Source organism: Stomoxys calcitrans, chromosome 3 (genome assembly GCF_963082655.1).
Source record: "Stomoxys calcitrans chromosome 3, idStoCalc2.1, whole genome shotgun sequence".
Lineage (NCBI taxonomy): Eukaryota > Metazoa > Arthropoda > Insecta > Diptera > Muscidae > Stomoxys > Stomoxys calcitrans.
The window spans coordinates 185,907,571-185,921,387 of NC_081554.1; the positions used below are offsets into that span (position 1 = coordinate 185,907,571).

The 13,817-nt window shown below is 37.5% G+C and overlaps 1 protein-coding gene across 1 annotated transcript in view; it reads right to left on the reverse strand.

Annotated features, from left to right (window-relative positions):
* The window catches only part of LOC106085943 (uncharacterized), a 29,249-nt gene extending 23,784 nt beyond the window's left edge, over nucleotides 1-5,465 (reverse strand). The window contains exons 1-2 of the mRNA XM_013250429.2: nucleotides 5,176-5,465; nucleotides 530-727 (exon numbers count right to left, since the gene is read on the reverse strand). Of these exons, the coding sequence (XP_013105883.2) occupies nucleotides 530-727; nucleotides 5,176-5,465 (488 nt within the window). The remainder of the gene's footprint in view (nucleotides 1-529; nucleotides 728-5,175) is intronic.
* Nucleotides 5,466-13,817: the final 8,352 nt, after the last annotated feature.

A 13,817-nucleotide genomic window follows, 5' to 3' on the forward strand; every position in this document is an offset into this window, starting at 1 on the left:
TCTATGCATGGCATAGTACCTCACAAAAGTAGCCAACATTAGGAGAGGATAACCACCAATAAATTTTTTTCCAAAATTCTCGCCAGGATTTGAACCCACACGTTAAGCTTTATTGGTGGACTTGCTTACCTCTGCACTTCAATGAACGGATTCGATATCCACATTCGGATCGGAATGTTCCCATCTTAAAACTCTACCAAAACACGACTTATATATCGATCATTGCAATATAGGGCTTAAATAAAAGGTTTACGACCGTTAAAGAAGGCGCAGCGAAGCAGGCCCGTCTCAGCTAGTTAATGTTATAAATAAAGATAAATGAATTAACAATGCAATACATCATTTAGAAGTATTTGTGCAAAATTTCGTTAAAACTATAGAAGGGAAGAAATTATTGAAATCCGTTTTTCCGTTAATCCACAATAATTTTTCTCAGTGTATAGAATCACCAACAAAACGTACCAACAACAGGCCACCTTTATCGAATTACACTTCCAATGCCAGCGAAATGGGTTGGATATTCACTTACCGGATGTATTCCTTGTATAGCTCATCATTTAAACGTTGTAGTGGACATATGGTCACACTGGGCAAGGTTGTATTGAAATAGTGGAAGTTACGCTCCAGGCCCATCACCGTACTCTTGGTGTAATAACGATCGACAGATTGCATACAAACTTGCACACAAAAAAACACCGATATAATTAAGAGCATCAACCAAAAGCATCTGTAATGGTAAAATTAACAAAACCCATACAAAACCATTAGAAGTGGCAAAAACCGGGTGATTTGTGGTGTGGGAGTAAAATAGGTGCGTGATGATGTTGGCGCTGGAATTAGAAGAGTGCCGCCAAACATGAACATTAACCTGTGCATCATGGTAGTAAAGTGTCAGTACTTTATTAGATGATGGCCAATGTTAGGCGGTATATTGAGTTTGGGAAGCTTTTGATAATGGTGTCTTAGAACAAGAATAAAGGGTTAAGTTCGGCAAGTCTGAAAAATAGGCTGGGAGATGATATGTTCAGAAGGAGTTTCATAAGAAAAACTAACCAAGGAGGTGAGAAGCTCAAGACACTGCGTTAATCTTTTTGATAAGCAGCGGAGCAATTTCACCAGCATTTTCCGATTCGATAGAAAGTGCTCTGCTGCTAATCAAATAGTACCTTTGAGCTTCTCACCTCCTTGATTAGTTTTTCTTATGAGCCGTCTTTTCAACATATCTTCACTTCCTTCTTGTGGTATCGACAACCGTTCGAAAATTCAACTCCAGGTCGAGTTCACTACTATTGGCGATTTTGGTCCCAGCCCTTACAATTCTTAGACTGGAACCGAAATCCCAAGGGCTTTTGATACCCGTGGTACCAGATTAAAGTCTCCGTCCAGACTTGGTAGATAAAAGACTGCTACTACCAGTTGGACACCAAATGGTGCCGGCTTGGTCATCTATGAAAAGAGGGAAATCACTAAATTTATCACCCCGAAATATTAACCTGCGTCCTTATAAAGTAGATATATTCTGGATCGTCTCGACATTGTGAGTGGATATAGCCATGTCCGTTCGTCTGTCGAAATCACGATAGCGGTCGAACGCGTAAATAAACCGATCCCTGGATTTGACTTCTCGAGCCCTTAGAAGCCTCAATTTTCATCCGAATTGGCTGAAAATTCAAATAAAGACTTGAGTTATGATTTCCAATATACCCGCGTCATAAGATCCGAATCGGTTTATAATCTGATATAGACCCCATATAAACCGATCCCTGGATTTGACTTCTCGACCCCTTAGAGGCCTCAATTTTCTTCCGATTTGGCTGAAGTATGGAACAAAGACTTGAGTTATGACTTCCAACATCCATGTCAAGTATGATCCAATTTTCATCCGATTTGGCTGAAATTTGAAGCAAAATCTTGAGTTATGAGTTCCAATATTCATGTCAAGTATTATCCGAATCGGCCTATGAACAGATGTTGCTCCCATGTAAACCGATCCCTAGATTTGACTCCTTGAGCCCTTAGAAGTCTCAATTTCCATCCGATTTGGCTGAAATTTGGAACAAAGACTTGAGTTATGACTTCCAATATCCCCGCGACGTAAGATCCGAATCGGTTTATAACCTGATATAGCCCCCATATAAACCGATCCCCGGATTTGACTTCTTGAGCCTTTAGAAGCCTCAGTTTTCTTCCGATTTGGCTGAAGTATGGTACAAAAACGTGAGTTATGACTTCCAACATCCATGTCAAGTATGATCCAATTTTCATCCGAATTGGCTGAAATTTGAAGCAAAGACTTGAGTTATGAGTTCCAATATTCATGTCAAGTATTATCCGAATCGGTCTATGAACAGATGTAGCCCCCATGTAAACCGATCTCCGAATTTGACTCCTTGAGCCCTTAGAAGTCTCAATTTCCATCTGATTTGGCTGAAATTTGGAACAAAGACTTAAGTTGCTACTTCCAACATACAGGCCAAGTATTACCAGAATCGACTTAAAAACAGATATAGCCCCCATATAAACCATTCCCCGAATTTGACTTCTTCAGCCCTTAGAAGCCTAAATTTTCACCAGATTCGGCTGAAATTTGGTCCAAAAACCTATTTTATGACTTACAACATTAGTGCCAAATTTTATCCGTATCGGTCAATATGGTGATATAGGCCCCCTAAGTACCGATATCCCGATATGACTTCTTGAGACCAAAATAATTCCAAAACAAACTCAGTTAATAAGGGCAAATTTTTAGTGGAATCTATGGTGGTGGGTATCTAAGATTCGGCCCGGCTGAACTTAGCGGCCAGCCCTTCAACAGTCTTATAGTCATTAGAGGGTTTTATTGAAATCTTCACACCACCACGCTAATCCTCATCTAATGTCGGTATAGTACCGGCATTTGTCGGTTATGGTGGATGGCTATAGGAAACCTCATCTTTGCCTCCAATGTTGCGCATGCAATGTAAGTTTGCCCATTAACATTCTGTTGAGGAGATGGAGCAAACTTCTCACATATCAATGAGTGTTTTCCGATTCAATCTTAAGCTCCATGATAATGTAGCTCCTTTTTTTAGCTGAGTCCGAAGGGCGAGCCGTAGAGCGACACTTTCTTGGGGATAGTACTTCACAAATGTCTCTAGCATTAGGAGGGGATAACCACCGCTGAAAATTGTTTCTGATGTTTTTGCCAGGATTCGAACCCAGGCGTTCAGCATCATAGGCAACCATGCTCATCTCGGAGCTAAGGTGGCCTCCATTTTGGAACAGTGAGTTTTATTAAACCCTACGATACCCTAGTCGAGATCGGATCTTTCTGGGATATTGGAGGCATATACATCTGATCTCTTGGCTCATTAAAGCGTTTGTTTTTACCCGATTTTGACAAAATTTACAGAAGTGAGTGGTTTTGGTACCTTCAACATACTTATCCTATAGAGACCGATTCGAACCAGGTATGGTCCTCATCAGATCTTAATTAGACATAGATGCCATACAGACACAACTGTCAATTTAGAGTTATAAGCTCTCAAAAGCTTTATATATTACCCGATTTTGCTGAAATTTAAAAGAGTTAGTTGGAATGGGCCTTTAGCTATTCGAACTGGGTATGGTCCTTATCAGATTTTAAATAGATATAGCTGCCGTATTAACAAATCTGCTGATTTTGGGTTTTAAACCCTCAAAAGTCTGCCGTATAAACCGATTTTGGATCTTGACTTCTTGAGCCGCTAGAGGACGCAATTGTCATCCGTTTTGGGCTAAAACTTGTGCATGAGTTGTTTTGTTATGATTGTCAACAATTGTGCGGTTCTAATTGGTCCCTAACCTAATATAGCTGCTATATAAACCGATCTTGGATCTTTACTTCTTGAGCCACTAGAGGGTCTATAACTTGATATAGCTGTCATATAAACCGATCTGGGGTCTTGACTTCTTGAACCTCTAGAGCGCGCAGTTCTAATTCGAATTGGATAAACTTTTAGACACAACATTCAATTAAATTAACTTGATATAGGTCCAATAGCATAGAAATTCTTATATTTTATCCTTTGTTTGCCTAAAAAGAGATACCGGGAAAAGAACTCGACAAATGCGATTCATGGTGGGGGGTATGTAAGATTCGGCCCAGCCGAACTTAGCACGCTTTTACTTGTTTTATTTGAATCTCTAGAATTTTTTTTTATAATTATTAAAAAATCAAAATTTACCGTTAGCGTTAATTTACCATAAAATTTGTCGACAAGAGCTTTATTTATAAATTTTTTACGTCCTTAAAATTCCAATATTTAAATAAATAAATTTTTGAAACACAGTGCGTATGATTTATTTTAATAATATTTTATTTAGTTAAAACCGCTATAACTCTTGTTCTATGGTGCATTTGTCCCCACTTTAAAAAGGTTACTAATAGATCATAAAAGTGACTTTGAGGTCGGGTTAAGTTTTTTTAATATACTACATTTTTTAGAATTTTGGCTATATTTTTTCATGAATTTTAAGAAAATTTTTAATAATTATCTTAAAAAGCCAAATTTTTTTTTTATCATTGGATATCTTTTTCCAGCTAAAGTCAATTCGCTATGATTTTAATAAAATTTTCGACAAGAACTGTATTAATAAAATTTAAAAAAAAAATTTTTCGCCGCCTTTATAGTCTTATATTTAAATGTTGAAATTTCTGGACCACCCTGCGTATGATTTATATTAATAGCAGTTTATTTCGGTAAAATCGTTATAACTTTGTTTGTATGGCATATTTTTTCCTACTTTAAAAGGCTACTGAAAGCTTATAAAATTGGCTTTAAGGCTTACAAACTTGAACTCGAAATGTTTACACATTCAGTTTAATAATAAAGCCGTAATTCATTCTTTACTTTAATGCATGCTTGTAATACAGCTCATATCCAACACTTGTGCATTCCTTCTATCATCATATTACCTTCTTATTGCTACTAAATAGTAAATTGAGTTATTTGAGTTGGGTTTCGCATACATGTGGCTAAAATTGTCTGTTCCTAGAGTTTTGATGTACTTGCTGCAGTGGTTTTAGCGGCTGTTGGTCTTTGGGCAATGATCGACCATTTAGCCATCGTCATCATCATCGTTACAGGGCAAAAGTACCACAAATGAACAATTCACCCACACATGTACACCCGGCCATACGTATGATGTACTTACTTTTCAATTGTTGTTAGATTTCGTTTGACCACATATTTCAAACCGTGTATGTTGCTATCCTCGAAATAGGCCGCTATAAAAGTGATAATGGTTTTTGCGGTTTTTCTCCATTTGCTAGCTATTGTTGTATGGGTTTTTGTTGCGGCCTTGTTCTTGGCGTTGACTGTTGCCATTGTTGTTGTTGGCACTAATGGCTGTTGGCCAAGTTTAGAAATTGCATCATTTGTTGTCCTCCAAGAGGGCCTAAAGGACAATTGAGCCTTTGTGCCTTTGCTAAAGTTCTTCGACATTTTGATAAATATTCAGTATGGTGTTTGTTGCGTTCAAAGCTAAATTTAGTCAGCCCCCCCAAAAACCAGGGCTTTAACCAGAGGCGTAATAAATTTGATTTCTCACTAATTCGCCGGCATGAGATTCAGTGACAAATGGCTACTTTGAAATGTGTTGGCAAGTGATTTATGACCATTAGGTTGCGAATGGGCAAGTAACAACTGTAATAGGTGAAATTTAAAAGTTTTCTAATTTTTAGAGAAACTATTGTCTCAAAACGCTCGGGCACAACTAAAATTTGTGTTATGAAATATGCCACTTTTATAGGCCATTTGGAGAGTTTAATTTTCAATATCACCAATGTAGCCTCAGAACCAACAGTTGAACATGGCACTTTGCTATCAAAGTAATATATCCTGAGGTCATTTTTGTACATGGTCCATTTTCCCCTCCCCTTCCCCTTTCCTATGCCCAAAGCAGTCCATTAAAATGAACAATCATTGTAGATGTTGTGTGGGAGTATAATTGCTGTCACCCTGACATGTGTCTGACATGAAAATGTCATAACATCACGATTATTGCTCAACATTATTGTTATGATTATAGCCTGCAGTATTTGTGCATGTGTTGGAGCATTGCTGTCTACTATTCGAATGTGTAATGGAGGCAATTGTGTGACTATTGCAAAATTAACCTCTAACACCATTTTGGTGTAGTAGTGTTAGCATATAAAACAAATAAATATGCACAAAGGATAAGCGAAAATCGTGTCATATTGAAAATGTTAAAATGTTTACATTGCATATGCATTGTAAGGAGATTTTTTTTTCTAGGAAGACATATGTGATAATTTCAAAATTAGCCTCAATTAGTACTGTAGCGTGATCTGGGAAATTTTAAACAAATTTGTTGGAGATAAGCAAAAGATTCAGTTGAAAAAAATTTTAGATTGTTTACTTTGGACGTATTTTATAAGGTTTTTAAATTGCGGTACATGGTAGCGTATGATTGATACTAATAGAAGAGTATATTTGAAAAAAGTTTTATAAAAAATATTTTAATTGAGTAATTGTGGTGGAATAAAATTGAATTAAATGCCTCACTACATTGGCAAGTGGAGAAAATTAAATTTCATATTTATAAGCTGATATATCAACAGCAAAAGGGACGAAAAAAATTTATCAAAAGCGAAAAATTAAGTTAAGATGTTTGTTCTGTTGTAGTCATATGTGTGTTAATGACAAAGTCAAGCTCCAGCACCACTATAGCGTTATGATGGTAATTATTAACAAAATTTTAGAGATAATATAGAAATTCTGCTGAAAAACAAGTTTTAAATGTTCACATTTTCTTTATTTTATGAGGTTTTTAATTTTGGTACATGGTAGCGTATGATTGTTTCGAATAGAATAGTGGTTTAATAAAAGATTTATAAAAAATATTTGAATGAAATAAATGTTATCGAACAAAATTTTATAAAATGCAGCATACTAATGGCAAGTGGAGGAAATTTATTTTGTAACTTAAAAGTTTTGGAAAATTAAGAAAAAAATGTTTAAAACAGAAATACAAAGTTTACCAACTTGTTCTAGTCTACTTATAGGGGGTGCACTAGAGATCTGCTACTACTAAATTTCCCTATTCCGTTAAGGAACAGGGGAAAATTCTCTCATATCAATGAATGCACTCCGATTAAAGTTTAAGCCCAATGATAAGGGACGCAGAGTCCAAACAAAGCGCCGTATAGCGACACCACCTGGTAGAGAAAGTATACTTCACAAATGTAACCAGCATTAGTAAGGGGAACAAGTGAAAAGGCGTTAAGTTCGGCCGGGCCGAACTTTGGATACCCACCACCTCGGGTATATATGTAAACCACCTTTCATCAAAATTCGTTGAAAATTTCATACCTTATACTCATATACCTCATACCGATCTGAACTATATACGACACGCATGTCGAAAAGCCGAACATAAGTCACTGTGTCAAATTTCAGTGAAATCGGATTATAAATGCGCCTTTTATGGGGCCAAGACTTTAAATCGAGATATCGGTCTACATGGCAGCTATATCCAAATCTGGACCGATTTGGGCCAAGTTGCACAAACATGTCAAAGAGCCTAACACAAAGCACTGTCCCAAATTTCGGCGAAATCGGACTATAAATGCCTCTTTTATGGGCCCTAAACCTTAAATCCAGAGATCGGTCTATATGGCAGCTATATTCAAATCTGGACCGATCTCGGCAAAATTGAAGAAGGACGTCGAAGAGCCTAACCAAACTCACTGTCTCAAATTTCAGCGACATCGGACAATAAATGCGTCTTTTATGGCCCCAAAACCTAAAACCTAGATATCGGTCTATATGGCAGCTATATTCAAATCTGGACCGATCTGTGCGATATTGCAGAAGTATGTCAAGGGCCTTAACTTAACTCACTGTTCCAAATTTCGGGGACATCGGGCAATAAATGAGCATTTTATAGGCCCAAAACCATAAATCAAGAAATCGGTCTATATGGCAGCTATATCCAAATTTGAACCGATCTGGACCAAATTGAAGAAATGTGTCAAAGGGCCTAACACATCTCTCTGTCCCAAATTTCAGCAAAATCGGATAATGAATGTGGCTATTATGGGCCTTACACCATAAATCGGAGGATCGATCTATATGGCAGCTATATCCAAATCTGGACCGATCTGAGCCAAATTAACGAAGGATGTCGATGGGCCTTACACAATTCACTGCCCCGAATTTCATCAAAATCGGACCATAAATGTGGCTTTTATGGGCCTTAGACCCTAAATCGGAGGATCGATCTATATGGCAGCTATATCCAAATCTGGACCGATCTGAGCCAAATTGACAAAGGATGTCGAAGGGCCTAACACAACTCACTGTCCCAAATTTCAACAAAATCGGATAATAAATGTGTCTTTTATGGGCCTAAGACCCTAAATCGGCGGATCGGTCTATATGGGGGCTATATCAAGATATAGTCCGATATAGCCCATCTTCGAACTTAACCTGCTTATGGACAAAAAAAGAATCTGTGCAAAATTTCAGCTCAATATCTCTATTTTTAAAGACTGTAGCGTGATTTCAACAGACAGACGGACAGACGGACGGACAGACGGACGGACATGGCTAGATCGTCTTAGATTTTTAGGCTGATCAAGAATATATATACTTTATAGGGTCGGAAATGGATATTTCGATGTGTTGCAAACGGAATGACAAAATGAATATACCCCCATCCGTCGGTGCTGGGTATAAAAACACTGTAGCGCAGAGGTTAGCATGTCCGCCTATGACACTTAATGCTTGGTTTCGATTACTGGCAAGAATATCAGACAAAAATGTCACCCGTGGCTATCCTCTGACAAAATACTGACGACATTTGTGAGGCTCAGATTTGGTATATAACCCCCATATAAACCGATCGCCGATTTCGATCTCTTGAGCCTTAAAAGGGCTCTATTTTCATCCGATTTGGCTGAAATTTTGCCCAAGAGCTTCTTTAAGTGATGTTGCTATGCGGCACGCCGTTTGTTCTCGGCATAAAAAAGGAGTCACCTTATCATTGAGCTTAAACATAAATCGGACAGCACTCAGTGATAAGTGGGAATTTCGCCCCTGTTTTTTAACGGAATGTTGCCCATGAACTATTTGCATTTGCAACCACCGGGATCTTAACCCAGGTGTTCGGCCTCGTAAGCGGTCATCCATCCGATGGCCTCGATTGAGATCGACAAGATAATACAATAGGTCACTGAGTACTATTTCGGGGAATATAACAGGACACTGTGCGTTGGCTGCTATGGTCCCTCACATGGGAATCCCGCAAAATGATTACAGCGAAAGTTGACTTTATCAGGATGAAGATTTGAAAAAGATGACCGAATACACTTTTGCTCATCGCCTTAAGTCTCCTAGCCGCATGGCTCCCAAGCAAGCAGATAGTGCCATCCTCATAGAAGTGCCATCCTCATAGAAGGCGTTAATCTCCTTCTTACATTCCAAGACTGTTCGTGATCTTACCGTCCTGGTGCCCTTATGGCCTGTTTACTGTCCGTAAAGATGTTCTCTGCTGCCTCGCACTTAATTTGCGAGGCAGCCACTGCTACTATGAGACTTAAGGGACAGAGATCTGTTTTAGACTGCCTGACCATAATACGGCCCTGCAGACGAAGATCGGGGCGATCAGGGAATACATGAGGTGATGTGGAGTGAACGCGAGGACATCGAGTGTGAACATCTTTACGGACAGTAAACAGGCCATAAGGGCACCAGGACGGTAAGATCACGAACAGTCTTGGAATGTTAGAAGGAGATTAACGCCTTCTATGAGGATGGCACTATCTGCTTGCTTGGGAGCCATGCGGCTAGGAGACTTAAGGCGATGAGGCAGCAGAGAACATCTTTACGGACAGTAAACAGGCCATAAGGGCACCAGGACGGTAAGATAACGAACAGTCTTGCAATGTAAGAAGGAGATTAAGGCCTTCTCTGAGAATGGCATAATCCGTATCGTTTGGGTGCCGGGTCATAACGGAGTAAGGGGGAATGGAAGGGCAGACGATTTGGTGGTGAAGGCCGGAGGACTGCCGTCAATAAACTTGTTTTAATCGAAGCCTTTCGGGTTGACGCAGTCCGAGCTAAGGGAGTGGGAGACAAATGCGCATGCAACATTGTGGAACAGCGAAACGGTCGGTAGGATGGCGAAAATCCTATGGGGAGATCCATATCGTGAGAAGACGAGGCTATTACTCAAAGAAAGTAAGAAGGAGGTCAATATAGCTTTCGATATGATAACGAGACACATAGGACTACAAGCTTACTTATGTAAATTCGGTGCGGCAAGTGATATGGGCATGCGGACAAGATGATGAGATGTTGCAGCATTTCTTATGTCATTGCTCTGCTTTTACATCTAACAGATACCGGCACTTAGGTGAGGACACAATACCAGACATGAACCAACTTAGGGTTGTGGTACTGAAAACAATTAAGGATTTTGTAAGTAGCACGGAGTTCTTAACTTAAAATTTTCTTTTTAGAGGTTAATTTATAGTTTATAGAGTGCAAAACAAGCCGAATTCTGACTTAGGTGTATGTCCATAGTGGCATGGGGCGGATTAATAACTGCACCCTTTTTTCAACCTAACCTAACTTAGTTTCTCTGGCGCACCCTGTATGTATATGACTATTGCAAAATTAGCTGCAGACACCACTATATTACGCTGTTTGAAAATTACAAAAAAATGGTACTGTTGTAGGCTAAAAATTGTGGTGACAAAAGATTGGGCATGTTTACATTCAACGTTTTTATGGGGGTTTTTTAATTGCGGTACATGGTAGCGTATGATTGATAATAATAGAGCAGAGTATTTGAAAAAAAAAAATTTTTAAATATTTTAATCAAACAAATGTGGTGGAATAAAATTTTATAAAATGCCATACACTAATGGCAAGTGGGATAAATTACATTTGGTGTTTAAAAGCTAATGGAATTTAAGGAAAAAATTCACTAAAAGCGAAAAATTAAGTTTAGAAATTGGTTCTGTTAGAGTCATATGTATGACAATTGAAAAAGTGTGTTGTGGGGGCCTCGAATGCTTTACAGTGGGTCAAGGTTAAATGGTTTGCCTACCAAGAATGATGAGTTTACTCGGAAGCCATTCTGGCACATTGCAATACTCCAGTGAGAAAAAGAAGTGAAGGTGAAAAGGTTAAAAAATACGCGTGCCAACTTCAGGTGGCCCGTATCTTATATACCCTCCAACAAGAATCACATTTGTTAAGTTCTTTGCCCGGCATCCCTTTAAACACAAAAAAGGATAATGGGGAAGAACTGTTATGCTATTGGATCTATATCAGATTATGAACATGACTTGGATGTTGGAAACCATAGCAAATTTTCAACCAAATCGGATAAGAATTGTGCCCTCTAGAGGAGGTTTTTCTAAGTAGGTGTACATAGTGGCATGGGGCGGATTAATATCTGCACACTCTTTTCAACCTAACATAACCTAACTTAGTTTCTCTGGCGCACCGTGTGTATATGACTATTGCAAAATTAGCTGCAGACACCACTATATTATGCTGTTTGAAAATTAAAAAAAAATGGTACTGTTGTAGGCTAAACATTGCGGTGACAAAAGATTGAGCATGTTTACATTCAACGTTTTTGTGGGGTTTTTTTGATTGCGGTACATGGTAGCGTATGATTGATAATAATAGAGCAGAGTATTTGAAAAAAAAAATATTAAAAATATTTTAATCAAACAAATGTGGAGTAATAAAATTTTATAAAATGCCATACACTAATGGCAAGTGGGATAAATTACATTTTGTGTTTAAAAGCTAATAGAATTTAAGGAAAAAATTCACTAAAAGCGAAAAATTAAGTTTAGCAGTTTTTTCGTAGGAGTCATATGTATGACAATTGAAAAAGTGTGTTGTGGGGGCCTTGATTGCTTTACAGTGGGTAAAGGTTAAATGGTTTGCCTACCAAGAAAGGTGAGTTTACGCGGAGGCCATTCTGGCACATTGCAATACTCCAGTGAGAAAAAGAAGTGAAGGTTAAAAGGTTAAAAAATACGTGTGCCAACTTCAGCCGGCCCGTATCTCCTGGCATCACTTTAGAGGCAAAAAAAGGATAACAGGGAAGAACTGTTATGCTATTGGATCTATATCAGATTATGAACATGGCTTGGATGTTGGAAAACATAGTAGATGACATTGTGGAAATTTTCAACCAAATCGGTTAAGAATTGTGCCCTCTAGAGGAGAATTTTGTAGGTAGCACTGAATTTGTAACATGGCTTTTCTTTTTCGAGTTTAATTTTTTAGTATTTAGGGCAGACAACAAGCCGATTACTGGCTTAGGTGTAACTTAACCTACTACAATTTAATTTAAAAATTTGGAATTTTTAGTTTTTAACTGTGGGGGGGACAATGGGGCGTATGATTTTTTTTCACCCTTACGCTATTAGAAAATCTATTTTATTATTTTTGTCTTTTTTTTTCAGCATCATTCTTCAAATAAAATATAAAATCTAAATGGATTTTATTACAGCTTTCATTTATGGTTTTTGGGATACTCTAAATTTTATGGCTTCTAATGCAATATTGGGTGTGATTTCCAGCCGAATGGCTTTCAAAATATTTTTATTTGTTTTTGTTTTTATTTTTGAATACATTACCGGTATATCTTATCAATATCTAAATATTATTCTATAAACAACAAATGCATTTATCCGGCCTTAAATCCCCCCGGAGGCAATAAAATTCTGTAGTTACCAGTTTGCCCGATTTTTCATTGGCCATATCCGTGCTGGGCGGTGAGGAAAAAGTCAACAAACCCATTAACAAATTTATAGTGCATAAAAATCGACGCTTCCGTTTCATTAAGTTTTAAATAAATGACATTTAAATTCCATGAAATTGTTGAAATGTTAGCGGAGTGCAAGCAATGCGCGTTATCGCAAAGCATGGACATGGCATGGCATGAAGGTTCTGCGTACCACTTATGCTGCATTTGTTGTTGTTGCTGTTCACACATTTGAACAATGACAATTTTCACACATTACTAAAACAATTATCCCCAAAAAAAGTTGTTAAAAAATCCATTAATACCACAAACAACACAGCCATGGCTCTAGACATGAGAGTTTTGCCATAGTTTGTGCGAATGAAAAAAAAAAAAAAAACAGAAAACACTGCCACATGAGTGAAGAGCAAAAAAGTAACCAGAAAAAGTATGGCCAATGAGATTTATATATATATGAAAAAAATAAGCGTCATAAAACTTTATGAGCTGCTAAATCATAGTGACAATATAAATTTTCAACAAATGTAAGCTATAAAACCATAAAATTGGCATAAAAAAGAAAAAAAAAATTATATATGCACTTAAAAATGCACATACGACAAATAAGGCATTGCATGGCAACTTGGTAGGGATGCAAAAAAAAAAAAACAACAAAAATATCCCGGCTAAATGTAATGTAAAATCATATCATAAAACCGAGCTGTATAAAATTTATGTTTTACTAAAATTGAAAATAAACCAACTAGTTGTCTGGAATAGTTGTTGCTCACTGTGATAATATGCCATCAAAAGGTCTTTCACCTCAATTTTTACTAGATTTGATTTGAAGCGTCTGGTAAATGGCTGCAACAATATTAAAAGTGGCAAAAAAATTTATAACACTACAAATATGGGCGTTTTTATTAAATTTTGATTTTTTAAGGCTTGGGTGCGTATGAGTGTTATTAATTTTTGATTATTTTAAAAATGTGCCATCAAACTTCATTTGTAATGAATTTAAAATATTAAAAAGAGTTTTTCTTTTTCGAAAACAT